The sequence below is a fragment of the Caretta caretta genome, chromosome 5, assembly GCF_965140235.1.
Source record: "Caretta caretta isolate rCarCar2 chromosome 5, rCarCar1.hap1, whole genome shotgun sequence".
Taxonomy (NCBI): domain Eukaryota; kingdom Metazoa; phylum Chordata; order Testudines; family Cheloniidae; genus Caretta; species Caretta caretta.
Window position 1 is genome coordinate 125,273,266 of NC_134210.1, and position 23,554 is coordinate 125,296,819.

Below are 23,554 nucleotides of genomic sequence, written 5' to 3' on the forward strand. Positions count from 1 at the left end.
ATTGTCATGTGATGAGACCTCCAGGAACCATCCAACCAAGATTGGCAACTCTCACACCCTGTAACTTTTCATGGGCTCACAGCTCTCACTGGGCAAAGTAGAGAATGCAGCTGTGTGATTGGTCTCCTGAGATGTCTGTCAAGTGTGTCCAGCCCCATGATGACATCATCACAGGAATATAATGGCTGAGACTTAAGGGAGGTCTGAGTATTGGTGAAGGATTAGAAGTGTGGAAGTTTGGTAAGATGTGTGGTTAACGTCTGTGTTATATCTCTGGTTTCTAGGTTCTGTATCTGTTAAGATGGGGGCTCTTTTCTTACACAGAGTGTGACCCAATGTCTTGCCTGATGGCTAGTAGTGGCTAGGATTGAATGGTCAGAAGCTCTTAGCTAGTTTCAGTGCTTAGTAGTTGTACTTGTGTAAAGCATTTTGACTTCAGTTTTCTGAGCAAACAGTCCAGGGAAGGAAACTATTTGCCTTCCAGACTGGGAGGCCTGGATTAATGGTATGTTCTAGGAGATGGAGGCTTCCCTAGAGGAGAATAGAATATTTAACTAGGAGAACTAAATTAGCGTTTGGACTAGGGGAAAAACTTACTCACCTCTCGACCTGAGCAAAGCTATGCTGTTCCCATGCAGGGATGGGGAATGGGACTTCTGGTTCTGGTCTGAGTTCTGGCTTGTCCTAAAGATCTGCAGGGGGAAACACTTGACTGAGGTGGCAGATTCAGCTGAGACTGGAGTGCTGAGTAACCAATATGTATCTGAAACAGATAATGCAGGAAACACTAAAGGAAGATAGGGCTGGTGCCTTCCCATAAGGGAAATGCTTCCTGGCCCTAGCTTTCTAGTTAGTGGTCTCACTTTCGCCTCTAGGAGTGATGGTGTCAACTTACCTGAACTGGAATCTGTTTCTTTAGCAGACCATCTTTACCTGACAATAGAAGATATTTGTATTTTTACCAGCTAAATTGGCTTTAAAATAACCAGCCTGCCATAGTGGGCATCTCCTATGTAGAATCATAGATATTACGGTCAGAAGGCACCATTATGATCATCTCCTATGTAATTCAGTATCCAGGGAGACTCCTACACTACTCACTCAAGAAGTCCCTGAAGGCTCCCCAGTGGTACCTTCTGAATTCAGTGTTCTGTGTGTGTAGTCAATGGCTACTACCTTCAGCAGGATAACTTCTGTCAGTGATTGTACTCTGGGACAAATGGAATTAGCCCCGGTACTATCTGGGAAAAGACTAAACTAGGAGGGTGCCTCTGATGAGCTGTGCAGGTGTCCTGGTGCTCCCCTTGGGAGGCATTGTCAGGTCTAGAAGTCTGAGGAGAAGCTTTGGGAGTGTGTAACGCCAAAAGACCCTGGTAATGGGCAGGATCAAACTTGGGACCTCTGGACCTAAATGCATGAGCCTCTACTGCATGAGCTTAAAGCCATAAGGCTCTTAGCTAAGACCGTAAAGCTGATAAATTAATCTCTGCCTCTCTAACTGGTCCTTGTGCCACGAGATGGGACAGAAGAACACACCCACAAGATGTGTGGATTACAAGTGCATTCCTGGGCTTGAAGAACTGGCTGTTTCTGAGCCTGCCTTAGATCAAAGGTTTAAGGGCCTGGCCTGCTCTCTGTAGAGAGAGACTTACTGCAGGGGGACAACCTGGTCTGGCTCTTACAGAAAACGGACCGGGAGCAGCTCTCCTGGTGTTCCTACACAAGATTGATTTCATTGTTTCCTGCTGTAGCCACTCAATATTCCTTTTTGGGTCTTGCAGGGACATCTAACTCCACCATGTCTGCTAAGGAAAATGAACCACAGGTGGAGATCCAGGCAGAGGAGCAACAGGTGGGTCCCTCCTGGGGAGGCAGGTGTGCTTGGCGGCTGGAAAGGCTGTTCTAGCTTGAATGTCTCCACTGCTGGAGACAGGGACTCGTAACCACAACTCTAGCCAATGACTCTAGCTCTCAGAGTGCCGTAGTCACTGCCCACAAGTGCCTCCTGAATCCGGGAGGAGCACAGGTGACCCTGTGAATGCTGTCTGCATTAGAACACTGGCAAATCCCGTTGATTGCAATGCCCAGTGGTGGCATTGTACCGGGTGCTGGACCGAGACATGGTTCCTGATCGAGAGAGACTGCACTTGGAAAGACAAAAGGTCTCTCCATTCCTGCTCTCACTGATGGAACGAGACCGTGACACAGTTCTGTTTTGTTCGTGGGTGTGCCAGGACGAAAGCAGCGTTCCTGAGACCTTGCTGAATATAGGCAGCTGTTCTAATGGGACCAGGCTTCTGGGTCTGTAACTAATCTCACAGGCAGGCCACTGAAACCCAGCTGAAATGGACAGGAGACTGTCCTCAGAGCTGGGCAGTCTCCTACAGAATCAGTAGTTGCAGAGGAAAAGAGACAGGAGGGGCACATTGAGAAGCCAGGAGCTCTTCCTCAACTGACTCCTCTTTCCCTCCCCTAGACTGCAGGGAACAGGGTGGCTGGCCTGCCCTTGGTCAGATCTGCCTGTGAGATGGCCTCTGCCAGCTACGCTGCCACCAAAGAGACCCACCCAGCCATCAAAGGGGTCTGTGAGGTAGTAGAGACTGGGGTGAGGGCCATCACCTCTGCTGCCATCACTGGGGCACGGCCTATCCTGGACCAGCTGGAGCCACAGTGTGAGTAAGGGAAGGGAGGCAGGAACACTCCTGTGTGTGTGGTGGGGGAGGTGGGTCTGGGGGCAGGCTCAGCCTACAGTGGCTCTAGGCCCACTACTGAGCTCGGCCTCCAACTGGCAGGAAACAGAATCCACAAACTCCCTTCTCCTGCTCCCCAGAACTCAGCGAGCTCCTAAACTTGATCTGGCCAAGGCATTGGCCTTGTGCGGAGGAGTTCTGACGGCTGTAGCAGCTGCTGGTGGGGGGGATTCCTGCTCAGGTACCAGCGGTGAGCTGGACCAGCCTAGAGACAGGCAGTGCCCAGGCACAATCCCTGGTGTGCATGGCTGGCCCAGTACCACACAGCCACATGCACTGTGTATGGCACCTAATGCCATGGAGCAATACCTGCTAGAGGGCATAGGAAGCAGCTCCAATGCTAAAAGGATCTGAGCCCATGGCAGGCACTGGAGACTCCTGAAACCCTCTAGGAGAAGCTGGGGGTGGATGAACAGATGACTGGCAGCCGGATCTCCTGACTGCTAAACCTGGCTCTGAAACAGACTGGCTCCATAGCCTTGGGCAACTTGCCCAACCCCTCTTCCTTGGCTTTCCCATCAGTAACCTGGGGAGACTTGCTTAGGAACGCCAGTCCTCCAATGTACGCAGATTAGCAGCCCCACGAGATCTGTGCACATAAAGGAATTAAGGGAACGAGTTCTGTGGTTATGTTTCAGTTGCAGCAGCCAATGAACATGCCTGTCGGGGTCTGGACAGACTGGAGGAGCAGCTGCCCATCCTGCAGCAGCCGATTGAGAAGGTAACCACACGAGTGTCACGACTGGTCCTGGAGCAGGATGAGGCTGTGGGCCCTTCACTTCTGCTAGGTGTTCAGTGACCTCTCTTTTGACCCCTTTCCCTCTAGGTGGCTTTGGATGCCCAAGAAATCGTGCGTGCCACAATGGTGGGTGCCAAGGATGCAGTCTGCAGCACAGTCACTGAGGCGAAGGATGCAGTGACCAGCAGGGTAAGCGTGGCCCAAGAGGCTGTCCAGGAGAGCATGGAGGTGACCAAATCCGCCATGACCAGCAGCATGAGCACAGTGATGGGCTCCAGCATGGGGCAGATGGCTGTGAGTGTCATAGACGCAGCATTGGGGAAATCTGAGCAGCTGATGGACTACTACCTCCCCATGACGGAGGAGGAGCTCGGTAAGATCCCCTCTGCTGAATACAAACCAATGTGACCCTGGTGTCTTGGGGTGTGGCTTGAACTCAGTGCTCACAGCTGAGCTGCCAAAAGAGCCACCTCTCCTTTTGGACTTCCTTGCAACCTAGCTTGGCTACTAGCCCTCCCTTAGTTCCTTCATGCTGGGCCCTCAGCTAGCCCTGTCTGATGGCTCTGACGCTGCTCCCTGTGCAGCTACCTGCTGCCTTACTGGTCGGTGCTGCAGGGCATCCAAACGTGCCCTGGGAAAGATTCCATCGGTCACAAGCTCTGGGAGGACTGAACGCATCCCTGCCTTGTATCCTGGCCCTGCCAACCAGTGGTACAAGTAGATTTTAATTCTTACCAGTACAGCGACTCATGGGAGGGACCCAAAAGTGTGGGGGGGCACATGACTCCCCCCAAACGACCCCACCCTGCCTTGTGCGGGGGGCTCTACAGACTCCAGACAGGAGCTATGTGGAAGGGCTGGTGGGGGGCCAGCTGGGGGGCAGTACAGCCACACTGGAGGAGATGCCAGCGTTCTGCTCCTTTCGCTGCTGCGGTTCCTGAGAGCCCTGTGGTTTTCAGTGGATACCGAACGTCATTCCAGTACGTCATCCCAGCAACAAATGTCTTAATGGCGCGGTGTACCTGACCTTACTGCCTGACTTGAACCACTGCTGCCAACTGACCCCTTCCCCCTTCCAGCTGAGCTTGCCACAACTCCCCTTGAGGGGCCTGGAGAGGCTCCTGCAGAGCAGCGGAGTCACTACGTGCGTCTGGGTTCCCTGTCGAGCACGCTGCGCCAGCGAGCCTACCAGCACGCCCTGGGCAAGATGAGACAAGCCAGGCAGCGCACCCTGGAGGCCCTCTCCCAGCTCCAGCAAATCATTGACCTGGTAGGAACACGACCCCTCTCCCCTGCCCTGTAGCTGCTGTGGGTCACGGTCTCTGCAGCCTCCCATGCTCAGTGCCATTGGCACTGTTTGTTCCTGGGCCCAGCTGTGTCGCTGCAGTAGTGCTGCCTGCCTGCTGCCCACACCTAGCTGTGGGAGAGCTTCCCTGGCCAGCCGCCTCCTGCTCTTCCCAGCTAACTGCCCTCTCTCCCTGCAGATCAGCCATGCCAAGCAGGCCGTAGATCAGAAGCTTCACAATGGCCAGGACCGTATGTACCAGATGTGGCTCCAGTACTGCAGGGGGAAGTTGGAAGGGCAGGAGGAACCAGACTCCGCAAAGGTATTCTCCTCCTTCTCGCCCTCACAGCCTTGCTCCAGTGAACTCCCCCCATCTGCAGGGGAGACTTGTAGATACTCCAGTCTCTTTCTCCTTCCAGCAGGTTGAAGCTCAGGCTCTAGCCACATCCCAGAGCCTCACCCAGCAACTGAAAACCACCTGCCTTACTCTCCTGGGCAGCATCCAGGGCCTTCCCAGCACTATCCAGGACAAGGCCCAGCAGGTCTCGAGCAGTATACAAGAGCTCCAAGCCTCCTTCTCCAGTGCCGGCTGTTTCCAGGATCTGTCCAGCAGTGCCCTGGCCCGGAGTCGGGAGATGGTGACGAAGGCCCAGGAGTCCCTGGATGAGCTGCTGGAATACGTGACGCAGAACATTCCCCTGGATTGGATCGTAGGACCCTTCACTCCCACTGGAGACTCCCCACCATATCCTGACGAGCTGGTGGAGGAAGGGAAGAAGGTGGAGGCCTGAAGGGTTACCCCTGCTGCTGGAGGGAATGCAGCTGAATTTCCTGCAAGGCTAGTGTGGGGTCTCCTCGCTGAGGCCGTAGTTCTGCTTTGGCAGATGGTGGACTGAGGTCAACTCTTCCTTCTGCAGAATTAAAGAACCTGAATGTCCTTTCCCAGGCCCACTTCCCGAGAACCATTTGTTACAGGGTGGCATCACTAGTCATGCAGGACTGCATCCCTTGCAGGGCTAGTCTGCTTCTCTCAGGACATGGATTGTAACTGACACACAGCTGTCTTCCTCTGTACATAAGAAGTGCTGCTGAGCTTGATTTTTTTCCTAGCTTTGTAATGTGTAAAACTAGGGTTTTAATGTCGCAATAAACTGCAACTGCATTCACATTCCTGTCTGCTTAATGTGATTCCCTCCCTGACTCGTGCTCTGTACAAATATACTGTACAGGTGACCCCATCCCCCTCTATATATACACACACACACACCCTTGCACCCACTTTTTTTTCTGGCAGGGCTCTAGAATGGCTGAGCTCCTCCTGGGTGAAGGCATCTCTTCAGGTGCCTCCATTTGACACTCTTCCATTGAGACTATCCTCAGGTAGAAGGAGGCAACAGCCCATTGAGAACACTCGTCTTGCTTCCAGTGTGTAGTAAGGCAACAATACAGACTCTGAGATCAACTAACAGAGGGAATACCCAGTGTGTTAGGGCACTATGGCCTTGAGAGGAAATGGGGTGTGTGGAGAGCTGAGAACCTACTTCTGGTAAAGTTAAAAGGGTCACATACAGTGGTGGGAGACTTCCAGGCTTTGCCTCTAATCCAGTGCAAGGTTGGAAGTCTCCAGGAAAAGAGATGCTGAATTGTTAAATCCCAGTTGCCTGGAGTTGTCAAAACGCACCCCTGCGCGCACACACAGGGAGACTAGCTGCAAGAGAGAGAGCAGCAGACAGTCTTGTTGAAGCATGGACATCAGCCAGCCTGCGTCCTTCCTCCCTGCTGTTAGCCAAGCACCTGCCTAACCTTCCCTACTGCCTAGTGTAAACCTAGCCAGGCCAATAACTGTACAGGCACATGGCTCAGGGTTGTGGGAGATCCATAATAGGACCAGTGCTGGGCTTATAATGCATTTTCCTGAGAGCTTGTGTCTGTGCTTGAAGTCACAAGGGGGTAGTGACATCTAGGCAGCTCCGTCACTGTTGCTTATCCTAACTCGGGCTTGAGCTATTAAAAAGCTTTAGGCAAGACCATGTCTCCCAGGTTCAGCACTGCAACAGCACCATGAGCAGGAATGGGTGTGTTGCCCTCAAAGAGGGAGACTAGTAATCAAAGTGGTGATGGAAGCAGCTCCCATGTCTGGTTACTGCTGATCTCATTGGACAGGGCCTGGCTTGTACCCCAAAGGACAAGGGATAGCAAGCTCTTCAAAGTCAGAAACTGCCAAACTGACAGGCTAATCTGCCTGTGGAACTGGAGGTGTGTTACAAACCCTGCTGTGTTCTGGATTAACAAAGGCCCCTACAACACACACAGGGGGAAGAGTGAGTAAGAGCACTCGCTAGGTGGAGCCCTGCTGGGGTGAGTAAAGGTCCTAGCCTGCTCCTTTTAGGGACATGGAACAGTAAGTGCAGACTTTAGTAGTGCTGTTCAGCATATGGGACTTCTGTGCTCAAGCCCAAGGAAGCTCTTTAGTCCAAGTCTAATAAAATGTGTGAGGTCAATGAGTGGATTTCACATCAGCAGATATTAGCTTCAAACATGGATAGAAGTAGGAGCTGGATTTTCTTTACACCATGAAGAACATTGCAGCCTGCATGTCCCGAGCATAGCCCCTGCAGCTAATCCTTCTGTAGAGAAGGAGTGGTTCTAACATATCCTCAGCCAGGGTCAGACGTAAGATACCCTATAGCAACTGTTGCTGGACCAGTCTTAAATTATACAAAGCAAATGCAGTAACTGACTAACCCACCAGATGCAGTGTTTATGGCACAAGGAGGAGTGAGCTATTCCAGCAGACCCCAGCATGATCCACCAACAGGCTCAGGTGTTTAATCCAAAGGCCTGTTGGAGGCTCCAAGGTGTAAGCATTGAGATCACACCAGCTACGCCCCCAATGGTCTGAATATTAGAAGGAGGAATGGGAAAAGGAAAGAGATGCTTCCTGCCCCCGGCTGGCTTTCTCTTCTGGGTGGCACCCCCTGCATAATTAGTGATTGTAGATCCCAGGTAGGAAGACTTGTAGTGTGCTCTGAACATGGTTGGTCTTGCTGCTTCTGCTGGCTGCATATGTGGGAGGGCTATGGATGGAAAGGTGGTTGCTAAGCCCTGAGCATACAATGGTCTCTCTGTGTTGGTGTTACTTGCACCTGTGCAGAACTCTCTGGAACCCAGCTACTCTTCCCAACTGCCTGTTGAAGTTACTGGGGGTCTGAATATCGTAGAATATCAGGGTTGGAAGGGACCTCAGGAGGTCATCTAGTCCAACCCCCTGCTCAAAGCAGGACCGATCCCCAATTAAGTCATCCTAGCCAGGGCTTTGTCAAGCTTGACCTTAAAAACTTCTAAGGAAGGAGATTGCACCACCTCCCTAGGTAACGCATTCCAGTGTTTCACCACCCTCTTAGTGAAAAAGTTTTCCTAATATCCAACCTAAATCTCCCCCACTGCAACTTGAGACCATTTCTCCTTGTCCTGTCGCCCGCTATCCCTGAGAATAGTCTAGATCCATCCTCTTTGGAACCACCTTTCAGGTAGTTGAAAGCAGCTATCAAATCTCCCCTCATTCTTCTCTTCTGTAGACTAAACAATCCCACTTCCCTCAGCCTCTCCTCATAAGTCATGTGTTCCAGTCCCCTAATCATTTTTGTTGCCCTCCGCTGGACATTTTCCAATTTTTCCACATCCTTCTTGTAGTGTGGGGCCCAAAACTGGACACACTACTCCAGATGAGCCCTCACCAGTGTCGAATAGAGGGGAACAATCACATCCCTCGATCTGCTGGCAATGCCCCTACTTATACAGCCCAAAATGCCATTGGCCTTCTTGGCTACAAGGGCACACTGTTCACTCATATCCAGCTTCTCGTCCACTGTAACCCCTAGGTCCTTTTCTGCAGAACTGCTGCCGAGCCATTCGGTCCCCAGTCTGTAGCGGTGCATTGGATTCTTCCGTCCTAAGTGCAGGACTCTGCACTTGTCCTTGTTGAACCTCATCAGATTTCTTTTTGCCAAATCCTCCGATTTGTCTAGGTCCCTCTGTATCCTATCCCTACCCTCCAGCATATCTACCACTCCTCCCAGTTTAGTGTCACCTGCAAACTTGCTGAGGGTGCAATCCACACCATTCTCCCAGATCATTAATGAAGACATTGAACAAAACCGGCCCCAGCACGGATCCTTGGGGCACTCTGCTTGACACCGGCTGCCAACTAGACATGGAGCCATTGATCACTACCCGTTGAGCCCGACAATCTAGCCAGCTTTCTACCCACCTTGTAGTGCATTCATCCAGCCCATACTTCCTTAACTTGCTGACAAGAATACTGTGGGAGACAGTGTCAAAAGCTTTGCTAAAGTCAAGGAACACCACGTCCACTGCTTTCTCTTCATCCACAGAACCAGTCTCGTCATAGAAGGCAATTAGATTAGTCAGGCATGGTGACTTGGTGAATCTATGCTGACTGTTCCTGATCACTTTCCTCTCATCTAAGTGATTCAGAATTGATTCCTTGAGGACCTGCTCCATGATTTTTCCAGGGACTGAGGTGAGGCTCACTGGCCTGAAGTTCCCAGGATCCTCCTTCTTCCCTTTTTTAAAGATGGGCACTACTTTAGCCTTTTTCCAGTTGTCCGGGACTTCCCCGGCTCGCCATGAGTTTTCAAAGATAATGGCCAATGGCTCCGCAATCACATCCGCCAACTTCTTTAGCACTCTCAGATGCAACGCATCCGGACCCATGGACTTGTGCACGTCCAGCTTTTCTAAATAGTCTCGAACCACTTCTTTCTCCACAGAGGGCTGGTCACCTCCTCTCCATGCTGTGCTGCCCCGTGCAGTAGTCTGGGAGCTGACCTTGTTCGTGAAGACAGAGGCAAAGAAACCATTGAGTACATTAGCTTTTTCCACATCCTCTGTCACTAGGTTGTCTCCCTCATTCGGTAAGGGGCCCACGCTTTCCTTGACTTTCTTTTTGTTGCCAACATACCTGAAGAAACCCTTCTTGTTACTCTTAACATCTCTTGCTAGCTGCAACTCCAGGTGTGATTTGGCCTTCCTGATTTCACTCCTGCATGCCCGAGCAATATTTTTATACTCCTCCCTGCGCATTTGTCCAATCTTCCACTTCTTGTAAGCTTCTTTTTTGTGTTTAAGATCAGCAAGGATTTCACTGTTAAGCCAAGCTGGTCGCCTGCCATAGTTACTATTCTTTCTACACATCAGGATGGTTTGTCCCTCTAACCTCAATAAGGATTCTTTAAAATAAAGCCAGCTCTCCTGGATGCCTTTCCCCCTCATTTTATTCTCCCAGGGGATCTTGCCCATCAGTTCCCTGAGGGAGTCAAAGTCTGCTTTTTTGAAGTCCCGGGTCCGTATTCTGCTGCTTTCCTTTCCTCCTTCTGTAAGGATGCTGAACTCAGCCATCTCATGGTCACTGCCTCCCAGGTTCCCATCCACTTTTGCTTCCCCTACTAATTCTTCCCGGTTTGTGAGCAGCAGGTCAAGAAGAGCTCTGCCCCTAGTTGGTTCCTCCAGCACTTGCACCAGGAAATTGTCCCCTACATTTTCCAAAAACTTCCTGGATTGTCTGTGCACTGCTGTATTGCTCTCCCAGCAGATATCAGGGTGATTGAAGTCTCCCATGAGAACCAGAGCATGCAGGGAGTAAATGCAGGGACTGGTTTGTGCAGGGCTCATTGTAGAATCAGGGCCTAACACTGCCCCACTCTGGCCCTGGCAGCCATTGAAGCTGAAGATCGTGTGTCTGGATGGAGGCCCACTCACATCCCTCTGTGGGACAGACACATGGGTATGAACATCTAGGCTTGCTTTAAAGGAGTGAGGTGAGAACCTGCCTCAGCCCCAGGCCTCTGTCACTGTCCTCAGCTGCTCCAGGCATCTGCACTCCCTGCTTTGATTTTACTCCCTGTGTGAAGGGTGATGGGGAGGTGATGGGACGAAGTTATACATGCTGTGATCTGCTGTCACTCCGGCTGGGAAGGGCCCTGGCACTAGAGTAACTAGGCCAGGAATGATAATGGGGAGGCAACAGTCGAGCATAGTGGCTATCACTAACCCCGCCCCCTAAAACTTTTCCCTGAGCTTGTCTCCCCACTTAGTGCTTCCCTGTGGCTGTGTCACCCCCAGCATCTGCCCAAATGCTCCCCAGATACCCCCTGAGCCTGGGGATTCCACGTATTGAACTGACCCTTATATTGGAACTGCTAACTGCCCTCAGTCTTTAACCCCTTATTGCCCAGTGTGGGGCTGCCTGACTCTCTTTGAGGTTCTGGGCCTAACTCACTTAGGCCTTGCAATGCTGAGAGGAGCAATAGCTAAATACCTTTAAAAACCTGTGCCATGTTCTCTTCCCTGGACAAGTCAACCAACAGGAAAGCTATAAATGAACTGAGGAGTATCTTGTGCCAGCTGGGCCAGAATAACTTCCCCAGCCTCTTCTGGAGTGTGCAGGAAAGGAAAATAATACAACAGCTACCAGCACTCTCCTCTCTTAGATGGTTTTACTGACAAAAAACATTCTACACCGAAAATGTTACCAGGGAAAAGGAGCGTAAAGGCTCTCTTCAGAGAGAACAACTGGAGCACTCGGAGAATATGAAGCATTCTTATTATTTGTATGACCGTAGCATTTCGAAGTCAAAATCAGAACTGGAATCCCATCGTGCTAGGTACTGTCTTAACAGAGAGTAAAAGGCCTGCCCCAAACAGCTCATAATCTGAAACTGGGTTTGCTAACCCTTCAGGATCGTCCCGGAGTCTCCAGGAACAAAAGATTGTCATGTGATGAGACCTCCAGCAAGACATCCAACCAAGATTGGCAACTCTCACACCCTGTAACTTTTCAGAGGGTCACAGCCCCCTCACTGAGCAAAGTAGAGAATTCAGCTGTGTGATTGGTCTCCTGAGCTGTCTGTCAAGTGTGTCCAGCCCCATGATGACATCATCACAGGAATATAATGGCTGAGGGGGGGTAGGTCCTAGTACTGGCAAAGAATTAGTAGTGTGGAAGATTGGTAAGATGTGTGGCTAAGCTATGTCTTAGGTCCTGGGGGTGTTTAGATGGCAGCTCTTTTCTTACACAGAGTGTGAACGAATGTCTTGCCTGATGGCCAGTAGTAGCTAGGATTGAATGATCAGAATCTCTTAGCTACTTTCAGTGCTTGGTAGCTGTAATTGTGTAAAGCATTTTGAGTTCAGTCTTCTGAGTCAACAGTCCAGGAAAGGAAACTATCTGCCTTCCAGACTGGGAGGCCTGGAGTAATGGTATGTTCTAGGAGATGGAGGCTTCCCTAGAGGAGAATAGAATATTGAACAAGGAGAACTAAATTAGAGCCTGGACTATGAAAAACTCTCCACTCACCTCTCCACCTGAGCAAAGCTATGTTGTTCCCACTCAGGGATGGGGATTGGGACTGCTGGCTGTGGTCAGAGTTCTGGCTTGTCCTAATGATCTGCAGGTGGAAACACTTGACTGAGGTGGCTGATTCAGCTGAGACTGGAGTGCTGGCTAACCAATATGTATTTGAAACAGATAATGCAGGAAACACTAAAGGAAAACAGGCCTGGTGCCTTCCCATAAGGGAAATGCTTCCTGGCCCTAGCTTTCTAGTTAGTGGTCTCACTCTCGCCTCTAGGAGTGATGGTGTCAATTTACCTAAACTGGAATCTGTTTCTTTACCAGACCAGTCTCTAACTGACAGTAGAAAATATTTGTATTTTTACCAGCTAAATTGGCTTTAAAATAACCAGCCTGCCATAGTGGGCATCTCCTATGTAGACTCATAGATATTAAGGTCATAAGGGACCATTATGATCATCTCCTATGTAATTCAGTATCCAGGGAGACTCCTACACTACTCACTCAAGAGGTCTCTGAAGGCTCACCAGTTGTACCTTCTGAATTCAGTGTTCTGTGTGTGTAGTCAATGGCTAGTATCTTCAGCAGGATAACTTCTGTCAGTGATTGTACTCTGGGAGAAATGGAATTAGCCCTGGTATTATCTGGGAAAAGACTAAACTAGGAGGGTGCCTCTGATGAGCTGTGCAAGTGTCCTGGTGCTCCCCTTGGGAGGCATTGTTGGGTCTAGAATGCTAAAGAAAAGCTTTGGGAGTGTGTAACACTGACAGACCCTGGTGATGGGCAGGATCAAACCTGGGACCTCTGGAGCTAAATGCATGAACCTCTACTGCATGAGCTAAAAGCCATAAGGCTCTTAGCTAAGACTGTAGAGCCGATTCGTTAATCTGTCTCTCTAACTGGTCCTGGTGCCACGAGATGGGACAGAAGAACATACCCAGAAGGTGTGTGGATTACAAGTGCATCCCTGGGCTTGAGGAACTGGCTGTCTCTGAGCCTGCCTTAGGTCAAAGGTTTAAGGCCCTTGCCTGCTCTCTGTAGAGAGAGACTTATTACAGGGGGACAACCTTGTCTGGCTCTTAGAGAAAACAGACCAGGAGCAGCTCTCCTGGTGTTCCTACACAACATTGATATTGTTTCCTGCTGTAGCCACTCAATATTCCTTTTTGGGTCTTACAGGGACATCTCACTCTACCATGTCGGCTAAGGAAAATGACCCACAGGTGGAGATCCAGGCAGAGGAGCAACAGGTGGGTCCCTCCTGGGGAGGCAGGTGTGCTTGGCAGCTGGAAGGGCTGTTCTAGCTTGAATGTCTCCACTGCTGGAGACAGGGACTCGTAACCACAACGCTAGCTAAGGCTCCAAGTTCCAGTTCTCAGAGTGCCGTAGTCACTGCCCACAAGTGCCCCCTGAAGCCAGGAGGAGCACTGGTGATCCTGTGAATGCTGTCTCCACCCGAACATGGCAAATCCCGCTGATTATAATACCCAGTGCGGGCATTGTACCGGGTGCTAGAGCGAGACATGGTTCCTGATCAGGAGAGACTGCACTTGGAAAGACAAAAGGTCTCTCCATTCCTGCTCTCACGGATGGAACGAAATCGTGACATAGTTCTGTTTTGTTGGTGGGCGTGCCAGGATGCAAACGGAATTCTTGAGACCTTGCTGCATATAGGCAGCTGTTCCAGTGGAACCAGGCTTCTGGGTGTGTAACTAATGTCACAGGAAGGCCACTGAACCCCTGCTGACAGGGACCGGAGACTGCCTAGCTCTGAGGACAGTCTCCTACAGAATCAGTAGTTGTGAGGGAAAGAGACAGGAGGGGCACCTTGAGAAGCCAGGAGCTCTTCCTCAGCTGATTCCTCTTTCCCTCCCTCAGACTGCAGGGGACAGGGTGGCTGGCCTGCCCTTGGTCAGCTCTGCCTGTGAGATGGCCTCTACCAGCTACGCTGCCACCAAAGAGACCCACCCAGCCATCAAAGCGATATGTAAGGTGGCAGAGACTGGGGTGAGGGCCATCACCTCTGCTGCCACAACCGGGGTATGGCCCATCCTGGACCAGCTGGAGCCACAGCGTGAGTAAGGGAAAGGGAGACAGGAACGCTCTTGTGTGTGTTGTGAGCGAGGTGGGTCTGGGGGCAGGCTCAGCCTACAGTGGCTCTAGGCCCACTACTGAACTCGGCCTCCAACTGGCAGCAAACAGAATCCACAGACTCCCTTCTCCTGCTCCTCTCAACTCCGCTAGCTCCTAGACGTGACCTGGCCAAGGCATTGGCCTTGTGCGGAGCGACTCTGAGGACTGCAGCAGCTGCTGTTGGGGACTCTTGCTCAGGTACTGGTGCTGAGGTGGGCCAGCCTAGAGGCAGGCAGTGCCCAGGCACAATCCCTGGTGTGCATGGCTGGCCCAGTACCACACAGCCACATGCACTGTGTATGGCACCTAATGCCATGGAGCAATACCTGCTAGAGGGCACAGGAAGCAGCTCCAATGCTGAAGGGATCTGAGCCCATTGCAGGCACTGGAGACTCCATCCACCCCCAGCTTCTCCAGAGGGTTTCAGAACAGATGACTGGCAGCCGGATCTCCTGAGTGCTAAACCTGGCTCTGAAACAGACTGGCTCCATAGCCTTGGGCAACTTGCCCAACCCCTCTTCCTTGGCTTTCCCATCAGTAACCTGGGGAGACTTGCTTAGGAACACCAGTCCTCCAATGTACACAGATGAGCAGCCCCACGAGATCTGTGCATGTGAAGGAATTAAGGGAACGAGTTCTGTGGTTATGTTTCAGTTGCAGCAGCCAATGAACATGCCTGTCGGGGTCTGGACAGACTGGAGGAGCAGCTGCCCATCCTGCAGCAGCCGATTGAGAAGGTAACCACACGAGTGTCACGGCTGGTCCTGGAGCAGGATGAGGCTGTGGACCCTTCACTTCCGCAAGGTGTTCAGTGACTTCTCTTCTGACCCCTTTTCCTCTAGGTGGCTTTGGATGCCCAAGACCTCGTGCATGCCACAATGGTGGGTGCCAAGGATGCAGTCTGCAGCCCGGTCACTGAGGCCAAGGATGCAGTGACCAGCATGGTAGGCGTGGCCCAAGGGGCTGTCCAGGAGAGCGTGGAGGTGACCAAATCTGCCGTGACCAGAAGCATGAGCACAATGATGGGCTCCCGCATGGGGCAGATGGCTGTGAGTGGCATAGACACAGCATTGGGGAAATCTGAGCAGCTGATGGACTACTACCTCCCCATGACGGAGGAGGAGCTCGGTAAGATCCCCTCTGCTGAATACAAACCAATGTGACCCTGGTGTCTTCGGGCACGGCTTGGACTCACAGCTGTTCAGTGTTCACATCTGAGCTGCCAAAAGAGCCACCTCTCCTTCGGGCTAGCTTGCAACCTAGCTTGGCTCCTAGCCCTCCCTTAATTGCTTCATGCTGGGCCCTCCGCTCACCCTGTCGGATGGCTCTGATGCTGCTCCCCGTGCAGCTACCCGCTGCCTTACTGGTCGGTGCTGCAGGGCATCCAAACATGCCCTGGGAAAGATTCCATCGGTCAAAAGCTTTGGGAGGGCTGAACGCATCCCTGCCTTGTATCCTGGCCCTACCAACTGGTGGTACAAGTAGATTTTAATTCTTACCAGTACGGCGACTCATGGGAGGGACCCAAAAGTGTAGGGGGGCACATGACTCCCCCCAAACGACCCCACCCTGCCTCGTGCGGGGAGGGCTCTACAGACTCCAGACAGGAGATGCAACTACGTGGAAGGGCTGGTGGGGAGCCAGCTGGGGGTGGTACAGACACACCAGAGGAGGTGCCAGCATTCTACTCCTTTCGCTGCTGCGGTTCCTGAGAGCCCTGCGGTTTTCAGTGGATAGCGAATGTCATTCCAGTACGTCATACTAGCAACAAATCTCTTAATGGTGCTGCGTACCTGACCTTACTGCCTGACTTGCACCACTGCTGCCAACTGACCCCTTCCCCCTTATCATAGACTCATAGAATATAAGGGTTGGAAGGGACCCCAGAAGGTCATCTAGTCCAACGCCCTGCTCGAAGCAGGACCAATTCCCAGTTAAATCATCCCAGCCAGGGCTTTGTCAAGCCTGACCTTAAAAACCTCTAAGGAAGGAGATTCTACCACCTCCCTAGGTAACGCATTCCAGTGTTTCACCACCCTCCTAGTGAAAAAGTTTTTCCTAATATCCAATCTAAACCTCCCCCACTGCAGCTTGAGACCATTACTCCTCGTTCTGTCATCTGCTACCATTGAGAATAGTCTAGATGCATCCTCTTTGGAACCCCCTTTCAGGTAGTTGAAAGCAGCTATCAAATCCCCCCTCATTCTTCTCTTCTGCAGGCTAAACAATCCCAGCTCCCTCAGCCTCTCCTCATAACTCATGTGTTCCAGACCCCTAATCATTTTTGTTGCCCTTCGCTGGACTCTCTCCAATTTATCCACATCCTTCTTGAAGTGTGGGGCCCAAAACTGGACACAGAACTCCAGATGAGGCCTCACCAATGTCGAATAGAGGGGAACGATCACGTCCCTCGATCTGCTCGCTATGCCCCTACTTATACATCCCAAAATGCCTTCCAGCTGAGCTTGCCACAACTCCCCTGGAGGGGCCTGGAGAGGCTCCCGCAGAGCAGCGGAGTTACTACGTGCGTCTGGGTTCCCTGTCGAGCACGCTGCGCCAGCGAGCCTACCAGCACGCCCTGGGCAAGATGAGACAAGCCAGGCAGCGCACCCTGGAGGCCCTCTCCCAGCTCCAGCAAATCATTGACCTGGTAAGAAGACGACCCCTCTCCCCTGCCCTGTAGCTGCTGTGGGTCACGGTCTGTCATAAATATAAAGGGAAGGATAAACCACTTTAAAATCCCTCCCGGTCAGAGGAAAAGTCCTCTCACCTGTAAAGGGTTAAGAAGCTAAAGGTAACCTTGCTGGCACCTGACCTAAATGACGAATGAGGAGACAAGATACTCTCAAAAGGAGGGAGAAAACCAAGGGTCTGTGTCTGTCTGTATGCTGCTTTTGCCGGAAACAGAACAGGAATGGAGTCTTAGAACGTTTAGTAAGTAGTCTAGCTAGGTATGTGTTAGATTATGATTTCTTTAAATGGCTAAGAAAAGATTTGTGATGACTATCCCAGTCTGTGTGTCTTTTTTGTAACTTAAGGTTTTGCGTAGAGGGACTCTGTTTTGAATCTAATTACCCTGTAAGGTATCTACCATCCTGATTTTACAGAGGTGATTCCTTTACTTCTATTAAAAGTCGTCTTGTAAGAAAACTGAATGCTTTTTCATTGTTCTAAGATCCAAGGGTTTAGGTCTCAGGTCACCTATGCAAATTGGTGAGGATTTTTACCAAACCTTCCCCAGGAAGTGGGGTGCAAGGGTTGGGAGGGTTTTTGGGAGGAAAGACGTGTCCAAACTATGTTTCCCAGTAAACCCAGTTAGAGTTTGGTGGTGGTAGTGGAAATTCCAAGGGCAAAGGGTAAAATTAATTTGTACCTTGGGGAAGTTTTAACCTAAGCTGGTGAAAGTAAGCTTAGGAGGTTTTTCATGCAGGTCCCCATATCTGTACCCCAGAGTTCAGAGTTGGGGAGGAACCTTGACACGGTCTCTGCAGCCTCCCATGCTCAGTGCCATTGGCACTGTTTGTTCCTGGGCCCAGCTGTGTCGCTGCAGTAGTGCTGCCCACCTGCTGCCCACACCTAGCTGTGGGAGAGCTTCCCTGGCCAGCCGCCTCCTGCTCTTCCCAGCTAACTGCCCTCTCCCCCTGCAGATCAGCCATGCCAAGCAGGCCGTAGATCAGAAGCTTCACAATGGCCAGGACCGTCTGTACCAAATGTGGGTCCAGTGCTGCAGGGGGACGTTGGAAGGGCAGGAGGATCCTGACTCCGCAAAGGTATTCGCCTCCTTCTCGCCCTGACAGCCTTCCTCCAGTGAACTCCCCCCATCTGTAGGGGAAACTTGCAGATACTCCAGTCTCTTTCTCCTTCCAGCAGGTTGAAGCTCAGGCTCTAGCCACGTCCCAGAGCCTCACCCAGCAACTGAAAACCACCTGCCTTACTCTCCTGGGCAGCATCCGGGGCCTTCCCAGCACTATCCAGGACAAGGCCCAGCAGGTCTCGAGCAGTACAGAAGAGCTCCAGGCCTCCTTCTCCAGTGCCGGCTGTTTCCAGGATCTGTCCAGCAGTGCCCTTGCCCGGAGTCGGGAGACGGTGACCAAGGCCCAGGAGTCCCTGGATGAGCTGCTGGAATACGTGACGCAGAACATTCCCCTGGACTGGATCGTGGGACCCTTCACTCCTGCTGGAGACTCCCCACCATGTCCTGATGAGCTGGTGGAGGAAGGAAAGAAGGTGGAGGCCTGAAGGGTTCCCCCTGCTGCTGGAAGGAATCCAGCTGAATTGCCTGCATAGCTAGTGTGGGGTCTCCTTGCTGAGGCCACAGTTCTGCTTTGGCAGATGGTGGACTGAGGTCAGGTCTTCCTTCTGCAGAACCTGAATGTCATTTCCCAGGCACACTTCCCCAGAACCATGTATTACCAGTTACAGGGTGGCATCACTAGTCATGCAGGACTGCATCCCTTGCAGGGCTAGTCTGCTTCTCTCAGGACATACTTACAGCTGTCTTCCTCTGTACACAGGAAGTGCTCCTGAGCTTGATCTTTTCCCTAGCTTTGTAATGTGTAAAACTAGGGTTTAATGTTGCAATAAACCTCAACTGCATTCAAATTTCTGTCTGCTTAATGTGATTCCCTCCCTGGCTCATGCTCTGTAGAAACATATACTGTACAGGTGACCCCATGCCCCTCTTCTTCACACACACAAACCCCCTCCACCCACTTTCTCTGGAAGGGCTCCAGAATGGCTGAGCTCATCTCCTGGGTGAAGGCATCTCTTCAGGTGCCTCCATTTGACACTCTTCCATTGAGACTTTTCTCATGTAGAAGAAGGCAACAGTGTTCTCCCCATTGAGAACACTCGTCTGGCTTCCAGTGGGTAGCAAGGCAACATTACAGGCTCCGAGACCCAACTAACAGAGGGAAAGACCCAGGTTGTTGAGATAGGGCACTATGGCCTTGAGAGGAAATGGGGTGTGTGGAGAACTGAGAACCTACTACTGGTAATGAGCAAAGTTAAAAGGGTCCCATACAGTGGTGGGAGACTGCCGGGCCTTGCCTCTAGTTCAGTGCAAGAAGCTCAACAGGTTGGAAGTGTCTAGGAAAAGATGGTGAATTGACAACTCCAGGCAACTGGGATTTAACAAAACACACACAGGGAGACTAGCTGCAAGAGAGAGAGCAGCAGATTGTCTTGCTGAAGCATAGACATCAGCCAGCCTGCATCCTTCCTCCCTGCCATTAGCCAAGCACCTGCCTAACATTTCCTACTGCGTAGTGTAAACCTAGCCAGGCTAATGGCTCAGGGTTGTGGGAGATCCATAGTAGGACCAGTGCTGGGCTTGTAATGCATTTTCCTCAGAGCTTGTGTCTATGCTTGAAGTCACAAGGGGGTAGTGTCATCTAGGCAGCTCCATCACTTTTGCTTATCCTAACTCCGGCTTGAGCTATTAATAAGCTTCAGGCAAGGAAATGTCTCTCTGGTTCAGCACTGCAACAGCACCATGAGCAGGAATGGGTGTGTAGCTCTCAAAGATAGAGACTAGTAATCAAAGTGGTGATGGATGCAGCTCCCAGGGCTAGTTACTCCGGATCTCATTGAACAGGGCCTGTCTTGTACTCCCAATGGACTGGGGCTACAAAGGTTTTCATAGACTCCTAGAATATGGGGGTTGGAAGGGACCTTAGGAGGTCATCTAATCCAACCCCCTGCTCAAAGCAGGACCAATCCCCAGTTAAATCATCCCAGCCAGGGTTTTGTCAAACCCGACCTTAAAAACTTCAAAGGAAGGAGATTCCACCACCTTCCTAGGTAACGCATTCCAGTGCTTCACCACCCTTCTAGTGAAAAAGTTTTTCCTAATATCCAACCTAAACCTTCCCCACTACAACTTGATACCATTGATGCTTGTTCTGTCATCTGTACCACTGAGAACAGTCTAGATACATCCTCTTTGGAATTCCCTCTCAGGTAGCTGAAAGCACTATCAAATCCCCCCCCCCCCCCCCCCGGTTCTTCTCTTCCGCAGGCTAAACAATTCCAGTTCCCTTAGCCTCTCCTCATAAATCATGTGTTCCAGTCCCCTAAACATTTTTGTTACCCTCTGCTGGACACTTTCCAATTTTTTCACATCCTTTTTGTAGTGTAGGGCCCAAAACTGGACATAGTACTCCAGATCAGGCCTCACAAATGTTGAATAGAGGAGAACAATCATGTCTGTCGATTTGCTGGCAATGCCCCTATTTACACAACCCAAAATGTCATTGGCCGTCTTGGCAACAAGGGCACACTGTTGACTCATAGCCAGTTTCTTGTCCACTGTAACTTCGAGGTCCTTTTCTGCAGAAAAGTCAGAAACTCCCTAACTGACAGTGAGCGATCACTGAGGCTAATTTGCCTGTGTAACTGGAAGTGTGTTACATACCCTGCTGTGTTCTGGATTAACAGAGGCCCCTCCAACACACTAGCTAGGTGGAGCCCTGCTGGGGTGAGTAAAGGTCCTAGTCTGCTCCTTTTAGGAATATGGAAGAGTAAGTGCAGACTTCAGGAGTGCTGGTCAGCTAACATGACTTCTGTATCCAAGCCCAGTGAAGCTCTTTTCTCTTTCGTCCAAGTCTAATAAAATGTGTGATGTCAATGAGTGGATTTCACATCAACAGATATTCGCTTCAAACTTGGATAGAAGTGGGAGCTGGATTTTCTTTACGCCATGAAGAACATTGCAGCCTCCCTTTCCCGAGCGCAGCCCCTGCAGCTAATCTTTCCGTAGAGAAGGAGCGGTTCTAACACATCCCCAAGCAGGGTCAGACCTAAGAAACCCGATGGAAAATGTTGCTGCACCACTCTCAAGTTATATAAAGCAAATTCAGTGACTGACTAACCCACCGGGTGCAGTATTTATTCAAAGAGCAGTGAGTTATTTCAGCAAACCCCAAACCAATGGGCTCGACTGTTTAATCCAGAGGCCTGTTGGAGGATCCACGTGTGAGCATAGAGATCACACCAGCTACACCCCAATGGTCTGAATATTAGAAGGAGGAATGGGAAAAGGAAAGAGATGCTTCCTGCCCCCAGCTGGCTTTCTCTCCTGGGTGGCACCCTCTGGATAATTAGTGATTGTAGCTGTAGATCCCAGGTAGGAAGACTTGTAGTGTGCTCTCAACATGGTTGGGCTTGCTGCTTCTTCTGGCTGCCTGTGTGGGAGGGCTATGGGTGGGAAGGTGGTTTCTAAGCCCTGACCATGCAAGTGCTAGGGATACTTGGACCTGTGCAGAGCCCTCTGGAACTCAGCTGCTCTTCCCAACTGCTTGTTGAAGTTACTGGGGGTCTGAGTAAATGCAGGGGCTAGTTTGTGCAGGGCTCATTATAGAATCAGAGCCTAAAATGGCCCCACTCTGGCCCTTGCAGCCACTGAAGCTGAAGATCTTGTGTTTAGATGGAGGCCCTCTCACATCCCTCTGTGGAACAGACACATGGGTATGAACATCTAGGCTTATTTAAAGGAGTGAGGTGAGCACCTGCCTCAGCCCCAGGCCACTGTCACACTGCCTGGTGTGATCTACTGTCACTCCGGCTGGGAAGGGCCCTGGCACTGAAGTAACTAGGCCAGGAATGATAATGGGGAGAGGGCAGAGCCGAGGATAGTGGCTATAACTGACACCCCCCCCCCAAATTTTTCCCTGAGCTTGTCTCCCCACTTAGTGCTTCCCTTTGGCTGTGTCACCCCCAGCATCTGCCCAAATGCTCCCCAGATACCCCCTGAGCCTGGGGGTTCCACGTATTGAACTGACCCTTATATTGGAACTGCTAACTGCCCTCAGTCTTTAACCCCTTATTGCCCAGTGTGGGGCTACCTAAGTCTCTTTGAGGTTCTGGGCCTAACTCACTTAGGCCTTGCAATGCTGAGAGGAGCAATAGCTAAATACCTTTAAAAACCTGTGCCATGTTCTCTTCCCTGGACAAGTCAACCAACAGGAAAGCTATAAATGAACTGAGGAGTATCTTGTGCCAGCTGGGCCAGAATAACTTCCCCAGCCTCTTCTGGAGTGGGCAGGAAAGGAAAATAATACAATAGCTATCAGCACTCTCCTCTCTTAGATGGTTTTACTGTCAAAAATCTTCTACACTGAAAATGTTACCAGGGAAATGGAGCGTAAAGGCGCTCTTCAGAGAGAACAACCGGAGTACTCTGAGAATATGAACCATTATTATTGTTTGTATGACCGTAGCATTTCAAAGCCAAAATCAGAACTGGAATCCCATCGTGCTAGGTACTGTCTTAACAGAGAGTAAAAGGCCTGCCCCAAACAGCTCATAATCTGAAACTGGGTTTGCCAGCCCTCCAGGATTGTCCTGAACTCTCCAGGAATTAAAGATTAATCTTTAATTAAAGATTGTCATGTGATGAGACCTCCAGGAACACATCCAACCAAGATTGGCAACTCTCACACCCTGTAACTTTTCATGGGCTCACAGCTCTCACTGGGCAAAGTAGAGAATGCAGCTGTGTGATTGGTCTCCTGAGCTGTCTGTCAAGTGTGTCCAGCCCTATGATGACATCAACACAGGAATATAATGGCTGAGACTTGAGGGAGGTCTGAGTATTGGTGAAGGATTAGTAGTGTGGAAGTTTGGTAAGATGTGTGGTTAACTTCTGTGTTATGTCTCTGGTTCCTAGGTTCTGTATCTGTTTCGATGGGGGCTCTTTTCTCACACAGAGTGTGACCCAATGTCTTGCCTGATGGCCAGTAGTGGCTAGGATTGAATGGTCAGAAGCTCTTAGCTAGTTTCAGTGCTTAATAGCTGTACTTGTGTAAAGCATTTTGACTTCAGTCTTCTGAGCAAACGGTCCAGGGAAGGAAACTATTTGCCTTCCAGACTGGGAGGCCTGGATTAATGGTATGTTCTAGGAGAAGGAGGCTTCCCTAGAGGAGAATAGAATATTTAACAAGGAGAACTAAATTAGAGTTTGGACTAGGGGAAAAATTCCTACTCGCCTCTCGACCTGAGCAAAGCTATGCTGTTCCCACGCAGGGATGGGGAATGGGACTTCTGGTTGTGGTCTGAGTTCTGGCTTGTCCTAAAGATCTGCAGGTGGAAACACTTGACTGAGGTGGCTGATTCAGTTGAGACTGGAGTGCTGGCTAACCAATATGTATCTGAAACAGATAATGCAGGAAACACTAAAGGAAAACAGGCCTGGTGCCTTCCCATAAGGGAAATGCTTCCTGGCCCTAGCTTTCTAGTTAGTGGTCTCACTCTCGCCTCTAGGAGTGATGGTG

The 23,554-nt window shown here is 50.8% G+C and overlaps 2 protein-coding genes across 2 annotated transcripts; both read left to right on the forward strand.

Moving 5' to 3' along the window:
- Window positions 1–1,777: 1,777 nt before the first annotated feature.
- On the forward strand, window positions 1,778–5,565 carry LOC142072060 (perilipin-3-like). The gene is made up of 7 exons (XM_075128271.1): window positions 1,778–1,852; window positions 2,477–2,672; window positions 3,389–3,471; window positions 3,577–3,862; window positions 4,569–4,759; window positions 4,974–5,096; window positions 5,197–5,565. The coding sequence occupies exons 1-7, from the start codon at window positions 1,799–1,801 to the stop codon at window positions 5,563–5,565; spliced, it is 1,302 nt and encodes a 433-aa protein (XP_074984372.1). The 5' UTR covers window positions 1,778–1,798.
- Window positions 5,566–13,324: 7,759 nt separating this feature from the next.
- LOC142072061 (perilipin-3-like) lies at window positions 13,325–18,521 on the forward strand. The gene is made up of 7 exons (XM_075128272.1): window positions 13,325–13,399; window positions 14,028–14,223; window positions 14,937–15,019; window positions 15,125–15,410; window positions 16,742–16,932; window positions 17,930–18,052; window positions 18,153–18,521. The coding sequence occupies exons 1-7, from the start codon at window positions 13,346–13,348 to the stop codon at window positions 18,519–18,521; spliced, it is 1,302 nt and encodes a 433-aa protein (XP_074984373.1). The 5' UTR covers window positions 13,325–13,345.
- The last annotated feature ends 5,033 nt before the right edge of the window (window positions 18,522–23,554 follow it).